The sequence below is a fragment of the Peromyscus eremicus genome, chromosome 19, assembly GCF_949786415.1.
Source record: "Peromyscus eremicus chromosome 19, PerEre_H2_v1, whole genome shotgun sequence".
In the NCBI taxonomy this organism is placed as follows: domain Eukaryota; kingdom Metazoa; phylum Chordata; class Mammalia; order Rodentia; family Cricetidae; genus Peromyscus; species Peromyscus eremicus.
The window spans coordinates 26,909,515-26,935,355 of record NC_081435.1 but is presented as its reverse complement, the minus strand read 5'-3'; the positions used below and the strand labels follow the sequence as shown (position 1 = coordinate 26,935,355).

The 25,841-nt window shown below is 52.7% G+C and overlaps 2 protein-coding genes across 10 annotated transcripts in view; both read right to left on the bottom strand.

Moving 5' to 3' along the window:
* Nucleotides 1-2,669: 2,669 nt before the first annotated feature.
* LOC131896005 (protocadherin gamma-C5) overlaps nt 2,670-25,841 on the bottom strand; it is a 161,485-nt gene continuing 138,313 nt past the window's right edge. For 7 of the 9 annotated variants that reach the window (XM_059246573.1, XM_059246568.1, XM_059246574.1 and 4 more), the window contains exons 2-4: nt 15,934-15,992; nt 7,978-8,066; nt 2,670-3,119 (exon numbers count right to left, since the gene is read on the bottom strand). In XM_059246573.1, coding sequence (XP_059102556.1) covers nt 2,893-3,119; nt 7,978-8,066; nt 15,934-15,992 — 375 coding nt within the window. In that variant the 3' untranslated portion in view covers nt 2,670-2,892. Of the gene's footprint in view, nt 3,120-7,977; nt 8,067-15,933; nt 15,993-18,952; nt 21,421-25,841 lie in introns of those variants that run through there. The other 2 variants (XM_059246566.1, XM_059246575.1) reach the window with 2 other exon arrangements.
* On the bottom strand, nt 22,406-25,787 carry Pcdhgc4 (protocadherin gamma subfamily C, 4). The gene has a single exon (XM_059246577.1). The coding sequence runs from the start codon at nt 25,405-25,407 to the stop codon at nt 22,792-22,794; it is 2,616 nt and encodes an 871-aa protein (XP_059102560.1). The 5' UTR covers nt 25,408-25,787; the 3' UTR covers nt 22,406-22,791.

Genomic DNA, 25,841 nt, shown 5'->3' with positions numbered 1-25,841 from the left:
CACACACCAATTAGGGGACCAACCACAGCTGCTCATTTGCCCTGCCGTCTGCTGCCTTGCCCGGAATAGAACCCAGGCACCCAGCGCCCCGCCCTCCCCAACACCAGGCTCTGAGAAAACCCTGCTCTCTCCGCAACCTCACACACCACCACCCTTCCCACGCAAAGTCAAAGTCGCCAGGAAGGTTTGGTTTCCATGGCAACAGACCAGGAGGTGGCAGAACTGGTAACCAGAATCCAAGGAAGGAAGCCCAGAAATTGCTCTTCTGGCTCTTTCCATGGACATGCCCTCACTGACCCTCCTGAAAACCTGTGGGTCTGTTTCTGCCATTCTCTGGATCAATCCTCCTGACTCCCGAACTTGCCCGGAGCTGCAGCAACCGGGGAATTGGATTAGCGGGGCTGGAAGCGGGAGGGGGAGTGGAGAGCTGCGGAGAAGAGGGAGGTGGGGACTGGGTTTCAGGGCCGTCTCCTCCAGCAGTTCCTTTGACTCCATCAAGAAAGGGGTGGGCCCTCCAGTTAGGCTTTGCTGCGTCAAAAGAATGGGAAGACAAGTTTCAGTTAGAGAAACTGAGGCCCAAGGTAGGGAGGGGGCCTGGTCTTGAGAGAATTGCCTCCCAGGTATTCACTCCCACTGTTTTCCTCAAATCTCTCGGCAGCTGCAGTGGAGGAGGGTAGGCAAAGGAGAGCCCGCCCTCCTGATCAGCCCCCTCCCGTAGCTAGTGGGGAGGGGGCGGAGCTCCAGAAAAGTCCCCAGCGCTCGCCCAGCGCCTGAGTTCCCGCCCCCACTCGTGCTCCCGCTCCCCCTCCCACGCAGGGTCTCCTTTTCTGCCTGGAGACAGCACTGAGCATAAATCTGCGCACTCAAACTCCCCACCCCCACGTTGGACTCTCCAGCGACAGCACGGCATACAGATCCACAAGCACCATTTACAGCCCATCACGCATTAGAGACACCAGGGTGTTGGAAGCATGCACGCCATATTGGGCAGTCCTATGAGGAGCGCGCGCGCACACACACACACACACACACGCAGATCGAGATGCTTAGTGACACGAAATCAAGACGCAACTGTGACCCTTTGATTCTGTTATTCAGGACAAACCCCTCGACTCCACCCCACATGTCGTGTGTTCCATCTCATAAACAGACGCAGCCCGCCTTTTCAGAAGAAACCTTTTTTTTATTTTTAATTTTCGAAGAAAAAAGCCATATAAATATTAGAGTATAAAACTTGCGAGAGATAATCAGAAGGGGGGTGGGCAGGAGCTACGTGACTATGCGAAGAGAAGCTTGTATAGAGGAGTCAGTACAGGGAGGGGTCGCCGCAGCGTTGTGGACACAGCACAAAACACAGCACGGGCCGCGCAGGCAGGTTGAGATTCACGGACAGCCGGCTGCGCACAGCCCACCGCCCGCTGCCCACTCGCCATCACGTGAAAGCACACCACACTACACTATTGGCTATTCTACACCAGCCGGGGGAGGGGGCTTCTACACTACCGTAAGGGCTGGGGCAGGGGAGGGCGGGCCGGGGAAGTTCTATGCACAAGGAGGCACTGGGGGGCTTTAACCAGTCTCTGGCCACGAAGGGGCGGCCTGGGGGCCTGGGCAGTGGCCTTCTGAGAAGAAATGGCACCTGGTAAGGTGGAGGCCAGGGGCTTGAGGACTACAGGGGCCCAGTGAAGAAGCCCCATCATTGGCTGAGACTTTATGGCCCCTTGGTCCCTTGTTCTCCCTCCTTGACTCAACCCAGGGGCCCAAAATGGCCTGGCCTGGCCTCCTTTCCTGCTAGGACCACGGACCCTTTCACCAGGGGCACCTCTGGAGTACCCAGCACCCACAGAGGCCCCGCCTTCCTCTCTGGTCCTAAATCCACTTAGAGGCCTTCTTCGACTGAAGTGCCAGCTTGAATCCCTTGGTCCTGGTGGCTCAGCCCGAGCTGCTCAGGCTGACCCGAGGTGGAGGGGTCTGGCCTGGTGTTTGTCTATGGCTAGAGTTGGGGGGTTGGGCCAGTACCCTGGGTACATACAGAGCCCCCTGCGAGACCCTGTCACCGGGCTGTTGTATCCACTGCCCCACTCCATCGGTGTACACTCAACTTCCCTTTAGCTTACCACCCCCTCCTGTCTCCAGACATGCAAAGGAGTCTCTTCTTTGAGCAGTAGGGAGGTCACAGCATGCAGTGGCAACATCAAACAATGAAAGACAAAAGACTGGTCCCCAGGCATTGAAGAGAGACTTGGTAGCAAAATGCCTTCCCCAAATCCAGCAAGCATCAGTACCAGGGGGATGGTGACTGTGTCCCCCGAAACTTAAGCATTGGTCTCAGGCTCTAGAAGGAAATGGGCAGACTGGTACCAAACCATGCTTTGGGGGGGAATCTGAACCGGAGGAGAGGCCAAAAGGTTGTAATAGTCTCCCAACTCTTTCAGAACTAGGAGCCTGCTGAGGTCACCTGTCCCCTCCCTCAACAGCCCAATCACCTTGCTCCAGAGAGGGACTGAAGGAGTGGGGGTGGGGTGGGGGGAGGGAGGCGGGAAATGGATGAGCCTGACTGAGTTGGAAGGTGGAGGAGGAGGAGTTCAGCTGTAACTAAGGGAGTGTGGCGTGGGTTTTTTGTGTCCACACTGACCCTGCTACCCATGTGGGTACAATCACTGATTGGATGGGGGTTCCCAGCAGAACTCTTTGCATATTCAACCCCCTAGGGCACAGAGAAGGGGGTGTTGACTTGGGCACTTGTTTCTGTTTCCCAACGGGGAGCATGGCCTTGGCTCCTACCAGTATCCTGGGGTGAGCCCTGAAATGTTGAGGCCTGGGTACAAGTAAGGACAAGCTGGACTGGCTGGGGAGGGAGGCTGCCCTGTGGCTCAAGGCCTGGCCTCCATGTTACTTCTTCTCTTTCTTGCCCGACTTCTTCTTGTTGCCGTTCCCGCCTGCCGGGGCCTTGCTGTCCCGTTTGCCGGCCGCGTTGGCCAGGGTGGCATTGCTGCCAGGGATGTACACATTCTGGCGGTAGTCAGGCACGTGCTGCAGGGTGAACTGGGGTCCATAGCGAGCGCTCAGGCCCATGGTGCCAGCACCCCCTCCCAGAGTGGAGCTCCCATCGGCAGCTTCTGCAGAGACAGGAAGAGCAAATGGTCAGATGGGGTCAGTGACTGGCTTATCAGCAGTCAGTGAGCGCCTCTCACGCCCTCTGGAATCCGGCCACTGGGAACACAGTGGTCGCCAAGGCGGTCTCCTTGCACAAGGAGCTGGGGGAGAAGTCGAGAGAGACAAAACACGGGTAGTTCAAACCAGAAATCCTTCAGCCTCCATTTCCCGAAGGCAGAGATTATAGGCCTGGCTGTATCCACTTCCTGACGGCCTTGGACTGTCGGCTCTGTGGCAAACACACGTGTGCATGTGTGGTCACTTAAACCTCAACATAGCACTCAATCAGGCGTGGGGCTCTGTCCTTATTTTACAGACTAGGGGGCCAAGGCTGAGAGAAGGCCAGTACCAGACAGTATGTGTTATAATGGGACTCCATCCTAAGTGTATCTAAGTGGTGGAAATAGGTTCCTTTACCACCAACACCAACTGTGGACCATATCCCGGCTCTGGGGGCAAAGGAGGGTTGCCCCTCACTCCAGGAGATGATGGTCCTGGGGACAGATATCTTAGGAACAGCACAGATATGGATGGGGCTGTGTACATATGTCTGTCTGGCTGTGTACATATGTCTGTCGGTGCCACTTAGGCCAACTTCTCACTGAACATTGGAAGAAAGTGGAGCCCAGGGTGGCACACTTGCTTAAAATGCAGGTTCCTGATTTGCATGGTCATGAGCTCTCCAGATGATCTGAGTCCACATTAGCAGCTGAAGCACAGAAATACCCGTCCTGGGGGTTCCGTGAGGACTCAGTGAGACCGACACTCAGTGCTCTGGCACTTGACAAGTGTTCAGTAAATGCCAGGCACAGCTGCCCCTCCTTGTCACCCTCATCATCCAGTGGGATAGCCATTCCATTCTGACTGGAGCTGGGGGGGGGGGGGATGGGAGTTTGCCTCCCAGATCCCCCACTGGAGGCTCTGAAAGCCTCCATGACACAGAGGGAGTTAAAGGCCCAGGAAGGCCCTGCCCAGCCTCACCGAAAGCTGGAGAGTTTACCCCTAGCTGCTGCCTCCACCCTAGCCCTTGGAGCTAGTAGAGAAGGAGACTAAAGCCAGAGAGGCTGAGTAATGCTGGGACATCAACCAGGGATTGAGAAATCGAGACAGGAAATATTTCCAGTTCGGGTAAGAGGGGAAGGCTAGAGAAAGGAAGAGCGGAGGTGTGCCAGGGTCTCTCGGCCTCTGCACTCCAGAATCTGGGTTTTCATGGCCCTCTATATCCAGACCCCAAAGTCCTGGAGCCGAGGGCCTTCTGGGAGCAGGCCGGGTAGGAGGGAACAGCTGCCCCGTCCGATCCCTCTCAGCCCTTTCATTTGCTGACATTTCCTTAATTAACTCCAGGAGGTAGCAGGCCGCCAAGGCCCACCCCTCCCCTCAAGCTGACAGCCTCCTCCAGCTTGGGAATGGAAGGGGGGAAGGGCCCAGATCTAGTTTCAAAGAGCCAGGATTCCAGAGTGATTTAGGGGCTTAAGAAGATAGATGTGTGTGTGTGTGTGTGTGTGTGTGTGTGTGTGTGTGTGTGTGTGAGGAATGTGAGGGAATGGAGAAGGGAGACTGAGCAGAAAGACAGGAAGTACTTCACTGAGTGACAAGGGAGTCTGAAATTGAGGTGGATGGGGTGGGGGTGGGGAGGGGGGAGAAGATGGAGATGCCGAATGCAGCAGAAACTAACTGGAGTCCTGCCCAGTCAGCTCGGCCTTAAGGGGCTGTGAGATCTTGTCTCAGGGCCTACACACCTCAGCTCCCATCTCTGAATCTGGGGGCGGAGGTGGGGGGCGGGGGTGGAGGATGGGGGGACTGGATCGCCAACTTTGACCTTCTGGTTCAGAGACTCCAGTGGCCTTTCTCGTTAGATCCTACCCCCCAAGGCTTGGCCTAGGCAAGGAGCGGGGTTTTCTTAGTCCCAGAGGACACAGACTTAGAAATACAAAGAGGCAGGATCTCGTCTAGCTGGAGGAGGGGAGCTGGCTTCGTGCCAGCTCCGAACTCATTACCACCCTCCCCTGGTCCCCTTAATATTACCAGTCCAAGTTAGACAAAGGCCCCACAATGGCGATAGCCAGAGATAGCCAAGGAGGCCAGCTCAGAACGGCACTGCAGCAAAACCGCAGGCTCCTTCGGGATGCGCCTCCCCCACGTGTTTGTTTAAGAGCTCTCTCAAGGGTCCCTCCCGCCTCCCCTCCCTGGGCCGGGCTCCAGGAGCCTCTCAGGCTCTGGACTAGGAAGTAGGTGTGAAAGTAAGAGCGGGGGGCCTGACCCTGCCACCTCCACCCTGGAGTCTATTCCCCCAGAGCCCCAGGCTCAGCCCCGGGTCAGGTCCTGGGTGGGCTGGGCGGGCGGAGCCCTGACAGGGGAGCATGCACGGGGCCATGGCGCTGCTCCAGGGAGACCTTCTGGGAAGGTTTTGGGCCATAAATACTGCTTCCACGTCTGTTTTTAGCATCTGGACTTGGGCTGAAAAGCCTGCTTTCTGGCCTTAGGGCTCAAGGCCACCACAGCTGAAGAGACCTGTTTACTTCCCTCAAGAGCTGGACCTGGCACCTCCCCAGGCCCAGGCCTCTCAAGGATCTCAGTCCTGTCCCCAGAGGTGGACAGTCCCCATTATCTTTCCCCCTCCTCTGTCTGCCCTTTGGCCAGCCATAGGCCAGGCATCATTCACTCCTACAGACACCGAGGGTAAGGTTAATAAATCATGACAAGTAAAAATATATGGTTTCCAGCTATCTCTGAACTTTGGGCAGACGATGAAAAACTTTAATATAGTTTAACATGGGCTTATACTAAAACTGTATGTAGCTGGGGCGGTGGTGGTGCACTCCTCTAATCCCAGAGGTAGAGGAAGGCAGGCAGATCTCTGAGTTCGAGACCAGCCTGATCTACAGAGTGAGTTCCAGAACAGCCAGGGCTACACAGAGAAACCATGTCTAGAAAAAAACAAAACGAAACAAAAAACAACAACAAAAAAGTATATATTCATCTGAAATTCACGTTGAACTAGGAACTCTAGATTTTATCTGGCAATTCTAATCAGGGAGAATAACGCAGCCTCTAGGTCTAGTCAAGCTAAGAGGGAAACAGGCTAGATCTAAAGGCCAAAGGTGACTGTGGAAGAAAGAGCATGGCCCTGGGAACGGAGCTGAGTTCGAATCCCAGCTCTGCTGAATCCTGGGAAGAAGCTCCAGGTGAGTGGCATTTCACATCCCTCTGCCGAACACAGAGCTTCAGAACCTGCCTTACACCTCGCCATTGTAGAGAGGATTAGGTGAAACAAAGCCCTGAAGTTTGGTTAGCACACACCCTGCCATGATAATAGGGATATTTCTCCTGGCTAGTTCTAACCCACCCGTCCCCCAGCCACACTCAAGAGCGAAGCTATGGATTCAGGTGTGAGTCCAGGGCCTTAATTTGTAAGCTTCCCCTAGACTCCTCTTCCCTGGGCCAGAAATTGTCCTTATCAACAGGGGTTAGATTCTTTTTCTTATAATGTATCCCATTTTAATTTAATTTTTTTGGATTAGAATACAAAGTAATGAGTTTCACGGTGGCACCTTCACAGGGATGTGTAATAGAAGTGAGACTCTGATTCTGGGATGCACTTGCTCAGCATATATGAAGTCCTGGGGTTTGACCCCAGCACCTTATAAACCAGGTGTAGTATCTATCACACGGCTGTAATCCCAGCATTCAGGAGATGGAGACAGGATGATCAGAAGTTCAAGGTTATCCTCAGATGCATATGAAGTTGGAAATCAGCCTGGCTACATAAGCCCCTGTCTTGAAAGAAAAATGCTTCTTTTTCTTCTCTATTATCCCTACAGGTCAATAAATATAATGGCTAATCAATTATAACACTGTTACTATAATCACTGTCTGCCAAGCCTATGCTGAGGATTTCATGTGTGACCTTCAAACAGCCCAATGAGACCTGTAAGTATTTCATAAGTGAAAGTGAGGCCCAGAGGACTTAATAGTTTACCTAATGCCTCATCCCTAAGTGGGGACAGCAGGATTTGAACCCAGATTGGCCTGCTTCCATAGCCTGTGCTCTCAAGTGTTAGCGAACTGATTCTGCTTGCCCTGCAGAGGATCCTTGACTCTTCCTGTACAACCACTGGCTGACTCAGTGTTACGGCCCAGGCTCTTTCTCAGCCATGTGGGAAAATTACGGTCCTCATCTGGAGGCAGGGGAAGCAGAAGAGTGGCCTGATGTAATCTGTTGGGAACATCCACACCCACTAACGGGGTCTAACATGTGCCAGGCCCAGTTCCATAGTCTGTGCCTCTTCAGTCCTCACAATAACCTGGTGGGGTTGCTGTCCATTTTCTTGGCTGAGGAAGTGTAAAGATAACAGACAAACTGCTCTCAGTCACATCAGTAAGCGGAAGAGCTGTGGTGTGACGTATGCTGGCCCTTCCCAGAGTCAGAATTGTCTGTCTGTCTGTCTGGTTTTTTTTTTTTTTTTTTTTTTTTTTTTGAGGCAGAGTCTTGCTTTGTAGCCAGACTGGTCTCAAAGTCATGGAAATCCTCCTGCCTTTGCCTACGGAACGCTGAGATTACAGGTGTGTGCCTCCATACCCAGCTCACAGATTGTAACTAACTACTCCCTTTATGTCTCCTCGTAGATTGATGACTTGCTCACTCTGCTCTGGGCGCTTTAGACCACTCAATCCCTTCATTATCCCTCAACCTGGAGCTAGGTCATGGAGGATCACCAGCTCTTCCAGAGGAGCCACACAGACCAACACCCCGTCCACAGCCGTGATGGCAGCAGCCCTCCCTCTGTCTTGCATCCTCTCACACCCACGGGTACCACTTACCACTGGCAGAGGCCAAGATCATGGCTTGCAGCATCTCCGTATCAAATTGGTTGTTGGGCCAGGTGCCGGTTTCATCGCCATTTTGGGAGCTGGGGAGACAGTGACATGGTCAGCAACACCCCAGGACAGCTGTGCTCATTCTCCCCCAGCCTCTTCCCAGGGTTCCCAAATCTAGTGCCTTGTCCCCACCCCATGCCTAAGACCTGTTTCCGAGTGGAGGAGGGGCGTTTATATATCCTTTAGAAGCCAGACCCCAGTGAGTCAATTCCCTGGGCCAACTTTCTGCTGTCTTGGGGGTACTAAATGAACGCCACCCCTCCATCCTTCAAGACAGGCTGTGATCTACTGTCTATTATAGTTTCCCAGTAACTTCCCTTCCAAGCTCTCTCTTGCTGATGCCCAGAATGTCAAACTACAGCCTTTGTTTTAACGATGTAAATAAAATGTGGCCCAGGGGATTCTAAAATTCACCAGGGCTGGGCTGGGCCTTGTGTGGTCCTGGAACTACTGGTCCCCCACCTGCTCCTTCGCTACACTGACCTCTGTGGCTTGGGGATCAGGGTCAGCCTCCTGCTGAAGCACTCAGTAGGAAACCTGGGCACCGGGTCACTAAGGTCACTTCAACCATTAAGAGTGCTAAGAAACTGCAGCTCACTGTGCTCAGTGTGGACCTTTCCCATGGTGACAATTTCTGTATCTCCTTCCTTCCTCTCTGTCTCTGGCTGTCCCTGTTTTTTGTTTGTTTTTGTGACAGTCTCACTCCGTAGGCCCGGATGGCCTACAACTCATATAACTCAAGTGGGCCTCAAACTCACAGTAATTCTCCTGCCTCAGACTCATGAGTGCTGGGATTACAGGTATGTATATACAACCGTACCTAGCCATCATATGGATTTTCAAGGATCAAATTATTCTAGTTTGCAGGGGTGAGGGAAGAAACCCCACACCTATCTTGCCCTGCACACATCCTGACACACATTGGCACCATCTGGCACAGAGAAGATCCCCCAATAAACAATCACTGCCTGGCTGGGCTGGTGGTGCATGCCTGTAATCCTAGCGCTCGGGAGGCTGAGACAGGAAGATTTCTGAGAGATCAGTCTGAACTGTGTAGATATACACTTGCCTCAAACAAGTAGATAAATAAAAGTTCCTTGAGTGAACGAGAAGAGCTCTAGGGAGAGTTATGTCCCTATGAAGTAAAAAGAAGAATTTAGCATCAAGGAAAAGGCTTCAGGACGGACCTTGAAGACTGGAAGAAAGCACGTGCGTGCGTGCGTTCGTGCGTGCATGTGTGCATTTGTGTGTACTTGTGAGCATGCATGTGTGTGTAATCCTGGAGGCTGAGGGAGGAAGATTTGAGAGTTCAAGGCCAGCCTGATTATATAGAAAGACCCAGTCTCAAAAAACTAAGGCTGGCTTGGGAGTAAAGGGCTTTGCCTAGCAGAAGATAAATAGATAAACATAGCTTTATAAGGCTGGATACTGTGATGGACACCGTGATGGACACCTGTAATCCCAGCACTATGGAGGCCGAGGTGGGTTAATCAGTTGAGCCCCAGTGTCAGAGGTGGGCCTGGGCCACACAGAGAGAGCTTGTTTCAAAAGAGAAGTAAACAAAAGTGAAAATAACCGTAATGAAGAAGCCTGGGGACACAACTTTTACCAAGTGAATAAACAGCAGTTCTGATAAGGAGACAAACAGATACAAATAGAAGCTGCTAACAGGACAAACTGACATTAAGTGTTTCCTGATGTGGTCAGTAGGAAGTCCAAAATACCACCCATGGAATGTTCCTATGAGACTGTTGAATGATGTTGCTGTCTAGCCAAAAGAATCAGCAGACCCAGACTATGGGCACTGAAATGAAAACTACTGGTCTGGATGCTTTAAAAGTATCTATGTCATAAAAAAAAAAAAAAAAAAAAAAAAAAAAGGTAGGGAGGCTGTTCTGATTAAAGCAGGAGGAAGAGACATGGTAAATGCGATTCATGCTCCTTGATCAAATTCTAAATTCAATTTAAAACGCAGATTAAAAGGGCATACTGGGAGCGTTTGGGAAGGTTTGCTAGTGGACTGTGTCTTACAATGTTAATGTTAAATTCTTCAAACATGACCATTATTTTGTGATTCTATAGGAGTCTTTAAAGGTATACCATGTCCAATGTTGTGATGCCTGCAGTTCTTTACATGGTTCTAGAAGGAAAGGACCAGGGTGTGTGCACCTTCATGTGCAAGTGAATAGGAAATTTAGGTTGTTCTTTTCTGTTTTCAAACACAAGAATATGTGTACTTTAGCATACTATTCTTTCAACTTTTGGGTAGGTTTGAGACATTTTAAGATAAAAAAAAACCTGAGAGGTAAAAGCAAGTCACCTAGGAGACAGAGGATGTGGAGGACAGCTTTCCAGGTGTGCACGGGGTGGAGGTGGGGTGGGTGGGAGGAGTGAGAGATTGGGGTGGGGTGGCTATGTCCTCAGCTCTCAAGGCAGGAGAGGGGGCATGTCCAGGTCCTAGGGAACTTGGACAGGGGTGGTGGTGGGGTGGGGTGGGGTAGTGATGCACTGGTTGGGGAAGCGGGCGGGAAGGGTGGGCATTTGGCTCCTTCCTCAGAGTTCTGGAGAGCTCCTAAGGTGCTTAGAAGCTGGGTTGCTATGGTGAGACTTAACTATGTGAAACTCACTCTTGCTCTTGGGCAAGGATGGAGGGTGTGAGGGTCCCCTTAGGGGACAGGAAAACCCTTGTCTTCATGAAACCCAGGAGCCTTCAGTCTTCTCTGAACGAGCTCGGGGGCTGTTGAAGGTGTGGGGAGAACAGAGATGGAGGTAACTCAGGGCAGGAGGGTGCCCTGGCAGGGGGCGGTGCTGCCTAGGGAATAAAGGTGAATGCACTGGTGGCGTGGAACCATGGTGGACTGTCAGGAGCATGCTCGAAGGCTGGAGGCCAAACAGATGGGCAGGCTGCCAGCTTTCTGCAGCTGGGCAAGAAATGATGGGGGCCAGGGTGGTTCTGAGCCCTGGACCCACTGGGCCATGTGTTTGTACATCGTCTGTTTCATCCTTAGAACCACCCTGCGGAAAGGGTTATGATTATCCCTGATTTCCGGCAGATGAAAGAAGGGCTTGAAGGCCTTCTCAAAGTCACACACAGCTAGTTAAATGACAGAATTGCAACTCCCAACTGGCCTGATGCGACCCTAAAGCCTATGATGATCTCACACAGAGAAACTTGGCTTCAACAAGGCGTCCCTGGATCCCTAGGAGCAGATTCAGGAGGCTCTTCCAAGATTTGAAGACAGTAAACATGAAGGAGATGGACTGTTTAAGCCCATTTTCCAAGCATCCATGTATTCTGGTTATCCTTGTGCGGGGAGGTTGGGGAGGAGTGTATAAGGGCTGGGCTGTGATAAAATATTCCCTGTGTGAAGCTAAGGAAAAGTGAGACACCAGGGAAAGCCACACTGACAACAGCCTGTACTCAACTGTGTTAAGATGTTAGGATGTTTATTTAGTTAGCAGAGCAAGAACCTATTAGCACCTGAAAATATACATATCTATCCATATGAGGTGCTGTTATGCAACACTTAAAAGACTTTTTTGAAGAGTTTCTACTGATATGGAGGAATTCATCTGACGTGTTATAAAGAAGAGAAAATAGGCTACAGTAATACTGGAAAGATGACCTCAATTCCTGTTAAAAAAAAAAGTGGTAAGAAATGTAACAGTTGACTGGTAATGAAAATTCTTACTGTGAACAAGTTTGCCAGACTTTTTTTTTAAAAGGAAGCTTATGCATGCTGCTTGACTGTAGAAATAAAAATGCTTAGAAAGATGCATAATAAATATGTTAATGACCCACCGAATAAATTGTAACTAAAAGATAAAAATGGTGGAAAAGGAACATTTATACTAAAAAGGATGAAGAGACTTCGGAGACACCAAACCAAATGCAAAATGCATATATATATAATGTATGTATGTTTTTTGAGACAAGGTTTCTCTGTGTAGCCCTGGATGTCCTGGAAACTCACTCTGTAGACCAGGCTGGCCTTGGACTCACAGAGATCTACCTGGCTCTGCCTCCCGAGTGCTAAGATTAAAGGTAATGCGCCACTACTGCCTGGCTTAAAATGCATATTTTTTTAAAAAATAATCTTTTTCTTCCAGACAGGGTCTTTATGTAGCCCTGGCTATCCTGGAACTCATAACGTAGACCAGGCTGGCCTCAAACGTACAGAGATCTGCCTGCCTTGGCCTCCAGAGTACCAAGATTAAAGACATTCACCACCGTGCCTGATTTAAAAAAAAAAAGACAGGAAAATCCTAGATGAAATTATGTAATGTTTGGGATTTGCTTTGAAATAATCCAAGGGGGCACAAGGTGGGGATCTCAAAAGCACAAGACAGTACAGCAAGTTGGAGCCGAATAGCTGGACCCAAGACTTCAGCGCACTGTCTACTTTCATATATATATATACGTTTTCTATATTAAAATATTAGTAGCTGGGCGGTGGTGGCGCATGCCTTTTATCTCAGCACTTAGGAAGCAGAGGCAGGTGGATCTCTGTGAGTTCAAGACCAACCTGGTCTACAAAGTGAGTTCCAGGACAGCCAGGTGTACACAGAGAAACCCTGTCTTGAAAAACAAAAACAAACAATCAAAAATGTTGGTAGTCTTTCTAGAGGAAGTTTCTCTTTTTCTCCCTATCTCTCCTGTTTTTCTATCTCTCTTGAGCTGCCCAAACGTATGTGCTAGGAACTGAACTCCGGCTTCTGGCAGAGCAGTAAGTACTCTAGACCTCTGAGCGGTCCCTCCAGCCCCAAGAATGTGCTATTTCATGAGAAAGGGGGAAAAAGCTGTTGTTTGTTTGTTGAACAACTGCCCAGTCTAAGAGGCAGTGGGGGTGGGGTGGGGATAGTGTCTCAGAGGAGGAGTGGAAGGCTCCCAGGTTGGAGAAGAATAGAATAATGTGGAACTAAAGGGGAACAGGGTGGTGCCAGGGACTCTGGGAACAGCTGCAGAGCAAGGCACAGCCCAGGTGACAGCCTGAAAGAGAGAAACAGCTTGTTGGTCTCAAGGCTTGGAACGGCAGTGGTGTTGCGATCCGAAGCCAGAAGGATGACCCGAGAAGGCACAGTGTGGGAAGGAGAAACATGCAACCAGCAAAGAGCTTTGGAATGTGACTCTTGCCCTCTGGTCTGGGCAGTGTGACCTACTGTTGCCTTAAACTTCACCCTGGGTTACTGGAGAATTCAACACTGGCCCTGCTCGAAACTGGACGTGGTTGGTCAGAAGGGCGGCCGACAGTGGGCAGAGAAGCAGTGGAGGGCTGTAATCAGGATTTCATTGAATAAGAGGCATTGCCTTTCTCTATCCTCTCAACTCCAATATGCTCATCAAAATGGCAGCCAAGAGAAAACACCCTGTCATTCTGTTCACTGGGAGAGGCCTCACCACAGGGCCTTTGCATAGGTTCTTCCCGCATCTGGAATTTTCTTCCTTGTCTTCAGTTGACCGACTTGCACTCATCCTTCAGATTTTACCCACCTCACTACCTTCTCATGTCTTTCTGCTCTCTGGCTACGTCAGATGCCCATGGCATGCTGCCCTTCACAACCCTCTGCACACGGCCAACACCTTGAGGTCGGGGGCCATCTCTATCTACCCCACGATGTATGGACTTCAGGAGAATGAAGGAGGGGAGTGGGCACCTCTGGATCTCACCTCTGGATCACACTCTGGTGCTTTGGCTGCATCTTGGCCACTTTGGGGCTGAGTCAAAAATGTCCCAACTGCAGCAAGTTAGCTGGGGGGGGGGGGGGGATCTCCTGAGCCTTTTCAGCTCCCTATGAGCTCTGCTATGGACTCCAGGCCACCAAAGCCTCTCAGGGATGAGAAGGGACCTGCAGCAGGGGACAAGATGCTCCCCGGGGTACATGAAGAACAACAGTTGGGGCTTCCAAGACTAGCAACAACTGGGGCTGCAGGGCAGGTCGTGGCTGGCCAAGGCAGAAGGAGCCTGATTGCACAGCATGTCTCAAAGCTGCTGTAACTAAACGTCACCTTCCTGGAAGTGTTTCTTCATCTCCCCTTCCCTCTTACACTCAGCCTCTTCTTAGATGAACTTCAATGATATGTAACTAGATGGGTTTGTTTGTTTGTTTGGTGTGATTTGTTGTCCATTTTCTTTCCTCCACTGGACTGGAAACTTCTGAGTTTGGGGATGGTGTCTGCTCGCTCATTCTGCCAGGCATCTGTGTTAGCACAGTGCCTGGCTCACAGTAGATGCTCAATAAAAACTCAATGAATGAGTATAAGAACAACCTACGGAAGGCTGGCAAGGCCAGCAAGGAAAAAGGGAACAGCTGGGGTCAAAGTAGGGGCAACAGCAGCCCCAGCCTTTTCTGGCCGTCTTTAGGGGCCTTCTAGGAAGTGCTTTGCATTTCTCACCCTGCAGACAAGCCTGCGCATGCCTGGGAGCTGGAATCTGCCTGTACTCAAGGCTTCTGGATTCTTGTTGTCACTAGGGCTTGGCCCCTGAGGAGAAAGCAGGGTGGAAGCCCCCAAACTCATCATCTTAGCATGCGGGCAAACAGAAAGGGGGCAAGTCCTGCTTCCCTCCCTGGACTTTTCTCAGCGCCTAGCTTCTGCCTAGCAGGTTGGCCCAGATCCCATCCCACGCCCCTCAGGCCAACTGAAGGTCTTTCTGCTTAAGTCCACCCTCCTCCCCACCCCCACAGGGGGTTCCTGTCTCAGCAGGAATTTACACCCGATTGAAATGAACAGCTGGGGCAGCCAGGGCGGGAGGGAGAGTGGTGGGGGGCAGCTATCAAAGGCTCTAAGTGTGAGGGGCGGGAGAAGGAGGCGCCTGGGTGCCGGCTGGCCCACTAATGCCAAGAAATGAGGGACGGGGAGTGTGTGTGTGTGTGTGTGTGTGTGTGTGTGTGTGTGTGTGTGTGTGTCAGACAGAGAGAGGGGGACTGAGACTCTCTGACTCTGAATGAGAATAGACATAAGAGACTGAATGACACAGTGAACTTTAGAACAGAAAGGGAAGCAGGGGGGCGGGGAGCATGGACAGAAGGCCACAGTGACACAGGAAATGATTGGAACAGGAGAGAAACCAGACAAGTAAAGGGACACAGAGAAAGGACGAACAGTCTGGCACCAGGAAGAGTGGACCGTCTTCCTTCCTTCCACGTTCATTGAGCACTGTGCCAGGGCAGGCGCAGGACAGGAGAGGTGCCCACCAGGGCCGGGGGACACAGGTGTAAGGGATGGAGAAAGGGAGAGGCAGAGACCGCAAACTGAGACAGAGACTTGGGGGAGGATGCAGGCTGGAGAAAGAGGAGGCGGAGACAAAATCCCATAAGCAGACGGGGCAGGACGAGCGAGCGTGGGGTCAGGAGGTGGCTGCTGCCATGAGAATGTATCATTTCATAAGCCGTGCCACCTCCAGCTGTGCGGTTTCCTCTTCCCACAGCTGAGCTCTCTCCCCTGTCTCCCTCTCTTCCACCTCCATTTCCCTCCACGGTTCAGGGAAGGTTCTGACTGGGAACAGCCTGCTTGTCTCCTGACCCATTTCCTCTGCTCCAGTCGCAGGTCAGGCTAGAGAGCCCGGCTCAACTGGGAGAGGAGAGTATAAACAACGGATAGGTGTGGGAAGCCCTCCTCACCCCACCCCTGCCTGTCCCTGGGTCTCACGGAGCCTTCAGGAGACAGGAAAATGTGCACATGGCTGGGAGAAGGAAGAGGATGAGTGGGTGAATTTTGCTTCCAAAATAGTCGGAGTAGGCATCTCTTCTTCCTGGGGTCTGGGTAGCAGCACCCAGGAATCATGAAATGAGGGAAGAAGCCATTTGCAGAAAATGCCGAGCCCTCCCCTCTTCTGCTCCCACGTCATCACCGAGAAAATGCCGCAGAGCAGAGGGTGGGCTGGGGATTCTGTCACCTACCCGCTCGTGCCGGGCCTCTGGGCTTGAGAGAAACGCCAGTCGGTGTTGGGCGGGGCTTGCTGTGGAGAAAACAGAGGGAAGGTGGCTGAGTATCCAGCAGCAGCAGCGAGGTGTTACCGAGCCCCGGGGGGCGGGGGCGGGCAGTGGGTAAGGGGAGACGGAAAGGGGCTAAGATGGGGGAGGGTGGACACATCTCCAAGGGTGGGGGCGGGGAGAACCGACCCAGAGACGAACAAACTATTTCATCTGATCACAGTGAACAAGCACAGATTCCTCTGCTCAAGAAATGAATCCCTTTTTCCTGCCCCAGGCTCAGAACGTCTGAGCCAAAATTCAAGGACTGAAAAGTGTCTTCCGTGGAACTGGGGAAGGAGCGCAAGAAGGTGCCCCCCTCCTCAAATAGCAGAGAGGCTTTTCGATGAAACCCCACCAGCCCTAGAAAGGAATCGTTCAGTTCCTCAGCCGGGAACAAAGCCTCGGCTGCAGCAAGATGGCTGCCGCTCTGGGTAACCCTTTTCGTGCCAAGTTGTGCAGGGACGCATTCAGAGGGACACCTCCTCCAGGCCCTCGCTCTCAAAGACCTCTTCCCACAGCTAAATACATTATTAATTTAGGAGTCATGCCAGCCTGGGCCTTTACAGGGCATCCAAGCCCCAGGACGCCTCTCACCCCCAGAACTTCATGCCACACAATGGCCTGTGACTAAGGACAGGAGAACAAGGCAGCTCTGTCCAAGGAAGGCCGAGAAAGTGGCTGGGATGGAGTCCAGAGGGACCGCATTCTACGGTCTCCAAGCAGAGCCAACTAAGTCTCCAGCACTTTTAAGGGGCTGATCTTGAGCCCTCTCCCACCCAGCTCAATGTGCAGGGCTCTGCCAGCCATCACTTAATTTCTAAGTTCCTCGGGTCCTTCTAGGGGATGTGGTATCCCACCACACATTCTCCTACAGCCAAGTCTTTACCAGTTCCTGGGATGTGCTGGTAATTAATTCTCACACAGGCTCCCAAGAGAAGAGAGTGTGAGCATCTCATATTACATTGGGGAGAAGGAAGACCCAGGACTTGCCAATGACTCACACTGAGATTCACAGGTGTCAGCGATGTGAGTGGAACCCAGAAGCCTGAGATTCCTGGTGCATCATGGGCACCATTCTGGGGTTGCCATGGAGACGGGTGCAGACCCTTGGCCACTGTACCCTTTGACAGTAGAATGTACGTGAGGGTGCAGGATTATGATCTGACAGGGAGTCTAGAAAAATCTACACCCACATGAAAGGGCAGGAACAAGTTTGTTCAGTGGGTGCTGCTGAGAAAGGGGAGCCCCAAAGACTTTCTTCCATATTCGAGGTCCTAAGGAGGAAAGAACTCCATCCTGTCTCATCCAATCAGATAGCAACCATCTCTTGTCCAGCTTTACAAATTCCAAGTGCCAAGCTATTCAAAGCACACACTGGAGTTAAACAGACCTGGGTTAGACTCTTTATCATCCTTTCTTCTGAATTTGAGCAACTCGCTTGACCTCTGTGAAAGCAACTGCTAAGGCCAATAACTATCCAAGAATGTAGGAGGGGCGAATGAAACACCCTGCTTCTAAAGTTTGTTTGTTTCTGTTTTGTTTTTCAAGACAGAGTCTCTTTGTGCAGCTCTGGCTGTCTTGGAACTCACTCTGTAGACCAGTCCAACTCACAGAGATCCTCCTGCCTCTGCCTCCCGAGTACCACTGGCTCTTTAAGGAGGTGTTGTAGTAGGACTCTTACAATCAACTATCAGAAGTATCTGGAGGTGTTTCAAAAATATAAACCCCATACAGCAGAGGCAGGGTGGAGAATGGACAGACTTGGAATAAAGCGTCTTAGTTTGTGAAGACATGCTTTGACCATTTCTGTTTCCCCGAGTATGAGGGCTACCCCTGGCAGAAGCTGTGGTTTTCCATCAGTCAGAGGAGGGAAAATTTGCCCAGAGTCTCAGGTACTCTGATCATCCTCCCCAAATCTTGACCCTAGATCTCTGGACACATTGACGACGGAGCCAAAGCCTGGTTTTGAATTCCCGCCCAGAGCAGGGCTTCTCCAGGCTCCTACTTGCATGGGGAGGAAAGGGTCGCTGTGGCAACCAGAGTCCCAGGCCTCCAGTCCTAGGACTGCTTATTGGCCAACCAAGGCCCTGCCTTACAAGAGGGGGGCGCAGGTGCTGAGAGAGAAGGGGTTCAGTACAGAGCCCCAGGCCCAGCCAGACCTAGGGCTAGCGGGTTCCACCTGTCCCGAGCCTAGAGGGCCAGCGTCACTCCGACTTTGTGGAAATCGGACTCAGCTCAGGACATTAGGGAAGTAGCCCTGTAGGCTGGCTGGCGTGATGAGAGGGTTGGGGAGAAACTCCTGCTTCCTGGCTTGATCCTGGGCAGGAGCGACCTGGGAACCTCACCGGGTATCATCAACCGCGAGCACTTCCCGGGCGGCCCAGGGGGTTAGTTGGGGAGGTAAGGAGCAGCGCAAGGGTGTGATCGGCACCGAGGGCAACCAGCCAGCCCTAGCTGAAAGGCTGTCGGGGCCATTGTGGTTGGCTGAAGCTGGACTAAGTAGAGTTGAAGTTAACGAGGAAGTCATGGACTGTGAGAATAAAGATAAACCGAGGAGGAAGCCTCAAGAGTGGCAGATCACAATGGAGCTGGTGCCCAGGAGGTTGGCAGCCCAAGTCTGTGGTGACCTCCACGCGCGCGGGGCGGGGGGGGGGGACCCCAGCATCTGCCAAATCAGTGTGAATTCACCAGTAGCGGTGTGGGGCGCCAGCCTTTTCTGTATGGGGGAGGGGAGGGCAGGAGTTGAGCCCACTTCCCCTCACCCATAAACACCATCACCCCTGGATGCTCAGAACCCTCAGACTCGACCACTCCGATTGTCCACGTTCAAATGCAGCCAGCTGGGTACAAACAGGGAGTGAAAGATCAAAGCCCTTAGGTGGACCCGCAGCTTCTCCGACGTGCCCGTGCCCCCCGGGGGTCGCATGGAGCACCCAGCCCTCACCTGGCTCCGCTCCCTCAGCGTACTAGAGCGGGAACGCAAGGCCTCGGGTTCCAGCGCCAGGGCTGAGGGCTGCTGAACGCTGAGGGGCCTGAGAAAAGTGAAGTCACTGCCGTCGGAGGCCGGTGAAAAGCACGTCCTGTAGCAATGGCTTTGCGAGTCTGTGGGCCGCAGGGTCACCTCCATATACTTTAGTGTGCCATCCGAGCTCACCTGCAGGTTGGGGCTGGACTGCTTATAGAACTCCCTGGAGGGTGAGTCCTGGCCCCCGCAGCACTGGCCCCCACCCCGGGCCCCATCTTCATGTCCCCTCAGACACTTAGCTGACATGAAAGTGAAGGTAACTAAGGATAAAAGGCTGACAGCTGCTAGAGCCACAATAAGGTAAAGGGTGAGGTCTGATCGCTCAGGAGGGTGTGTGAGGAAGTCGCTGGATTTGGGCATCTCCTCTGCATCCTCGTCCTCCAGAACCAGCAGTACCGTCGCTGTGGAGGACAGTGAAGGGTCACCATTGTCCCTCACCAGGACCACCACCTGTTGGGTATCAGAGTCTTCCTCCAATAAGGCCCGGGCGGTGCGCACCTCACCAGTGTGTGCAGACACAAGGAACAGTCCAGGGGCGGTGGACTGTGGTAACAGAGAGTAAGAGAGCCATGCATTGTGACCTGCATCAGCATCCACGGCTGTCACCTTGGTGACCAGAGAACCAGGAGGAGCAGAGCGAGGGAGGCGTTGGGGGGCTGAGAGCTCCCTGCCGGGTCGTGGGTGCAGCACAGCTGGAGCATTATCATTCTGGTCAAGGACGAACACGTGGAGGGAGGTGTTAGCTTGCAGAGGGGGAGAGCCAGCATCTCGGACCCCCACCACAATCCGCAGCATCTGCAGCAGTTCATAGTCAAAGGTCCGCTGGGCAAAGACTCGTCCGTCCTCGGGGTTGACATACACAAAGGAGGAGGCCGGGGCTCCCTGAATTTGACTTCCCACAATAGAGTAGGTGAGGAGGGCGTTCTCCCCCGTGTCTGGATCTGAGGCGGCCACAGTACAGAGCAGAGAGCCCGGCGGCCGGTTTTCTGGGATATAAGCAGTGTAGAGCGGTTGGGTGAAGTGGGGTGCGTTGTCATTAACATCTGAAATGTTCAGCCTGATGGTGAGATGTGTGTGTAGGGGAGGTGATCCAGCATCCCTGGCCAGCAGGTCGATGATATAATGGGGTGTGGTTTCTCGGTCCAAAGGCTGGCTGGTTAGCAGTGAGTAGTGGTTCTCAGAAGGCTTGATCTGAAATGGCAGGTCTGGAGATATATCCAGGTTCACCTCACCATTTTGGCCTGAGTCTCGATCCCGCACATTAAACAACCCCACTACTGTGCCCACTGGTGTGCTCTCTAGGACAGGGTTGACCAAAGAGGCCAGCAGCACCTCAGGGGGATTGTCATTAGCATCCCCTATATCCACTTGAATCACACAGTGGCCCTCCATGGCTGGCTGTCCCTGGTCTCGGGCTCTTGCATGAATTTCATAGAAATTTGACTCCTCAAAATCTACTGGACCCAACACATGGATTGCTCCACTGCTAGGGTCCAAGCCAAAGAGATTCTTTACTGCTTCAGATGTATGGTCTCCAAAAGAGTAGTCTAGCTGGCCATTGGTGCCCTCATCTGGATCAGTGGCATTGAGACGGAGCAGCAGTGTACCTGGGGGTGTGTTCTCTGGGAGTCCCACACGTAGGACGGAGGACTGGAAGGTTGGAGCGTTATCATTGACGTCCAGCACAATGACAGAGATAAGGCTGGTCCCTGAGCGGGCTGGGGTTCCCCCATCCACAGCAGTGAGCACCAGCTGATGTCTTGCCTGGGCTTCACGGTCTAGCTGCTGCTCTAGCACTAGCTCTGGGAACAGCTTCCCATCTTTTAGGATCTTCACATTCAGAGAGAAGTGACTGTTGGGGCTTAAGGTATAAAAGCTCACAGCGTTGGTGCCCACATCTGGATCTTGAGCACTATCCAGTGGGAACCTGGCTCCTGGTGCAGCCGATTCTGAGATTCGCATCTCTCGCTCGGGAGTGGCAAAGCTGGGAGAGTTGTCATTGAGATCCAGGATCTCTACCTCTACACGAATGAGCTCCAGGGGGTGTTCGGTCACCACCTGTACGGGCAGCAGGCAGCTAGAGCTGGCTCCGCATAGGCTCTCTCGGTCAATCTTTAGATTCACTGCCAAAGCACCACTCACCAAGCTCAGGGAAAAATAGCGCCCATTCTCCTCAGAGCCCAATCGCAGCCTGCGGCTCAACAGATCTGTCACCTTTAAGCCCAGATCCTGAGCAACATTCCCCACCAAAGTCCCCGGCTCAGATTCCTCCACCACTGAATAACGAAGCTGCCCAGCCACCCAGCCACAGCAGCACAAGGACAACATACACAGCACTTGCCATTTCCCAGCGAGCTGTGGGGATGCCACAGGCCCCATGACCCAGAAGTCCCTTCCTGGAGAGTAACTGTGCTGTCCTGTCTCCAAGGTAAACCAAGCGGCTTGGAATGCAGGAGCTGATGGCTCTTATGTCTCCTTCCAGCCTCTTAAAAACTGCTCTGAGGTTTGCCTGCCTGCAGCCTTTCTTAGTCACCAACTGGCGGGGGTGGGCGGGGGAGGGGAGTTAAATGCAAGTGGAGCTAGGGAGCTGGAGGAGGAGAGGCAGGCAGGAAGAGCAGATCTCCCACCTCAGCTCCAAATTTGATTGGCCAAAAAGTCTGTCTGCTCTTAACCAATTATAAAGTCTCCTCCATCCTGGAAACCTTGGGAACAGCCGCTGACAAATCTGTGTCACAGAAACCTCCTACCTCCCCACTCTTTCGTGCCGCAGGTTGATTCAGCCCCCTTGGCAGTGAAGTTTGATGGTTCAGATGGTGCTCCACGGGGAGGATTAAAATGGAACAAAACTCCTTAGTGTTCTGTCCCAGCAACTTCCTGCAGAAGTTCCACTGTTTTGCTTGAACCAACGAAAATTTGTCCTCGTGGAGATGCAAAGCCCACGTGGTATCTGCCCGCCCCCCACCCCATCCTGCTAAATACTCCTAAAGCTTTGTCAGAATCTTCTGAAGTCTTGCCCTGCTCTCCAACCATGTCTGCTGATGGCTAAGGGGCTTAGATTTCCTGAGACCCTAAACTCAGAATGTGAACAGAGCACCAGAGCTTATGGGAAAGGGAACCCTTCTAGGCCTGATCTAGGCCAACTTGGAGGGTGACCAGAGGCCAGAAATGGCCTCTAGGCTTTATAGTTTCACTGAGTTCAAAACCCTCCCTAAAGATTCCTAGAGTGATTGTTTCTGTGACTTCTCTAACTGTGAATCAATTTTCTGACATTGAGTGAATTCACCTAGTGCTCCCCCACCACCACAAGGAGGTAACAGATGCTCCCTTCACCCCCCCCCCCCCACGCCCTGTTCCCAGTTCACCCGCCCAGGGGGGAATATCAGGAGCCCAGAGAAAGATCCCTGCTACCACTTTGATCTGTAAGGCTTTCCTTTTTCCCCAATAAACAGTTCCCCTCACATTGTTCTAGAGAATACTAGACCACAGGGGGCAAAGAGTTTTAGTGCTACCATCAAACCAGTTGGAAATGGTAATCCAGAGTTAACATTCTCTAGACCACAACCCCCTCCTTCAGGAAGAACGGAGGAAGAAGTCCTGGGTTTAGGTGATTTCCCGGCCCAATCCATCCCATCAGCATGCTTCCACAACAGGTTGGTTCTTGATAACCAGTTAATTTACTTCTTACTCTCAAGTGTGGGCATTGCTCACCCCCAGTTCCAATCTATGGGCATTACTCACCCCCAAGTTCCAATCATCAGTCAATTCAGAAAACACGTGGAGAGCACAGCATTTACAACATAGTTACTACTCACAAAAATGGTGGCATGACTATGGGCTCTTCCGGGGAGGCCAGCACTCTCTGGCCCTTGGCCCGGCCATCTGTCTGGATCACAACAGCCCCCAAGCATTGTCTGAGCCTGCAAAGGTCTCACCTCGAGCCCATAGAGAAGATCAGAGGGTGGACAGCTTGGGCGCACAGGCTCCCCTGGCATAGGTGCACTGGGTGACTTCACCATCATGAAGCTGTCACTCCGAGTGGGCGCAGAAGCCAATGGCGTACAGCCGTGAGAGTGGCCTCCCACATCCACAAACTTGATAGGATCCTCTGACCCGAGCTGGATTCGGAGGATCCCATTGGAAGGAGGAAGCCCCTCCCTCCTCCGAGATCTGGTGAGACAGGCACAGGTGCCGGCAGGAAAGCACGTCACCCCACAGGCAGCCCCACGAAGACACTTAGAGAGCAGGGCCACAAAAGAACCAAAGGAGACAAAGCAGATTGCCACCAGGGACACAGCCAGGTAGAGGGTTAGACGGGATTCTCCTTCTCTGGGAGCTGAAGACTCTCGAAGATCGGGGACGACCGGATGAGTGTCTTCCTCTAAAGACACCAGGAGAGTAACAGAGGTAGAGAGTGGTGGGGTACCACTGTCCTTCACCACAATGACCAGCTTCTGGGGTGGGAGGTCAGCTGGGATGGGAACAGCCGTCCGAACTTCCCCAGCGTATCTGGAGACCGCAAAGAGACTGGGGTCTGGGGCCTCCAGGAGCTGATAGGAAACCCAGGCGTTGTAACCGGAATCCAAGTCCACAGCCGTCACCTTTGTGACTAGGTGACCAGCACCAACTGATGGAGGCAATGCTTGGGGACATAAGGAACCAGGTCTGGCCCTGGGGCGCAGCACAGCGGGGGCATTGTCATTGAGGTCCAGCACAAACAGGCGCACCGTGACAGTGCTGCTGAGGGGTGGGCTGCCTCTGTCCCTGGCCTGTACCTCAAACTGCAGGGTCTGAGTTTGTTCATAGTCAAACGATCTAGTGGCATGGACAGCTCCTGTCTGGGGGTTCAAAGAGATGAAGGAAGAAGCGGACACGTCTCGATTTCTGGGCTCTAAGAGAGAGTATGAGATCAGTGCGTTTAAGCCAGAGTCGGGGTCAGAGGCTGCAAGGGAGCAAAGCAGGTCCCCTGGGCGATTGTTCTCCGGAACGAACACCTCATGTGACCTCTGGAAGAATGAGGGTGGGTTGTCATTCACATCTGAAATATTGAGGAAAATAGTCCTGTGGGTACTCAGGGGAGGGTTCCCAGCATCAGAAGCAGTAACCATGATGTCATAACTGGACCTAGCCTCTCGATCCAAGGGTCCGGCTGTCACGAGGGAGAACTGGTTCCTGAAGGCAGACTTGAGGGCAAACGGTAAGTGGTCAGGGATGCGGAGGCTCACATCTCCATTTGACCCAGAGTCAGGGTCCTGCACGCTGATGAGGGCCACCACAGTGCCCGGTTCTGCACTCTCTGGTAGAGTTCCCAGCTCTGAGGTCACTGTGATGTGGGGGGCATTGTCGTTTACATCCAGGAGATCCACCCTAAGGCTGCAATGTTGCTCCATGGCTGGAGAACCCCCATCACGAGCCCTCACATCAAATTCGTAGTAATTCTCGCTCTCGAAGTCTAGAGGCCCCTGAAGGGTAAGCTTTCCAGTCGTGGGGTGAAGGCTAAAGAGGTTTCTCACACGATCAGGGGTGTGACCACTGAAAGAAAAGGTGACGTTACCACTAGGTCCCAGGTCTGGGTCCGAGGCATTGAGCTGGATGAGCACCATGCCTGCTGGTGCACTCTCCAACACGCTGATCCTGTAACTGGATTGCTGGAAGGCTGGGGCGTTGTCATTCACATCCAGCACTGACACCCGGAGCTCCGCGGTGCCAGATCTAGGGGGGTTCCCTCCGTCCACAGCAGTCAGCACCAGGCGGTAGTCCGATTGCTTCTCCCGATCCAAAGGCTTCTCCAGAAGCAGCTCTGGGACCAGGCTGCCGTCGCTGCGCTTCTTGACATCCAGGGCAAAGTGCTCATTGGAGCTTAGTCTGTAGCTGCTAATGGAATTGCTCCCCACATCTGCATCCTGAGCCTTTTCCAAGGGGAAACGCTGTCCTGGCGGAGCTGCTTCCCCGATTTCCAAGTCCAACTGCTGCCGCGGAAATCGGGGGGCGTGATCATTCACATCTACGATCTCAACCTCCGCTCGGTACATCTCCAAAGGCCCTTCGGTTACAAACTCCAGGGGCACGATGCAGCTGGCACTGAGCCCACACAGTGCCTCTCGATCGATTGGATTTTTGATGAGCAGGGCTCCGCTGTCCAAATCCACACGGAAGTGTCTTTGGTTCACCTCTCCAGCGACCTGCAGCCTGCGAGCTGATAGACTCTCTGTATCCAGCAGAAAATCTTGGGCGACATTCCCTACAAAAGTCCCTTCCTGTGACTCCTCTGGGACCGGGTAGCGAATCTGCCCACAAACGTAGCCCAGGTGGCAAATGAGGAACAAAAGGGTAGCCCCCCACCAAATTTCTACCCAGCTTCTCACCTTGCTGGGCATTGCTGCCGTCCGCTACTGCTCTACTGGGTCCGGAGAAGCCAAAGAAGCTGACCCGCCCCTAACAGCCTCAGCAGCTGGAGACACCTATCTCCCTTCCCCGCGCCAGGTCTGGCGCGGCTCCGCCGGCGCAGCAAGGGTTACGCGCCGTTTTTTGCTGGTGGCGGGGTAGATTTGTCTGCCTTTCACTACCCGATTGGCAGGCAGCAGCTCCTGGGCTCAGCCAATAGGCTGAGCAGAGAATGTCCCAATAGCAGCAGGGTTAATGCGTCGCAGCATTGGGAGGAAACATACACACACACCCCCAAAAATAAACCCCCAAATATAATAAATACCAACGTTTCTTTCGACCTTCCTCCTCCTCAACCCGCGTTTATGCCCGTGGACCGTTACCATTGTGGAGAGGCAGGAAACATAAATGTATTTCCCCCCCTAAC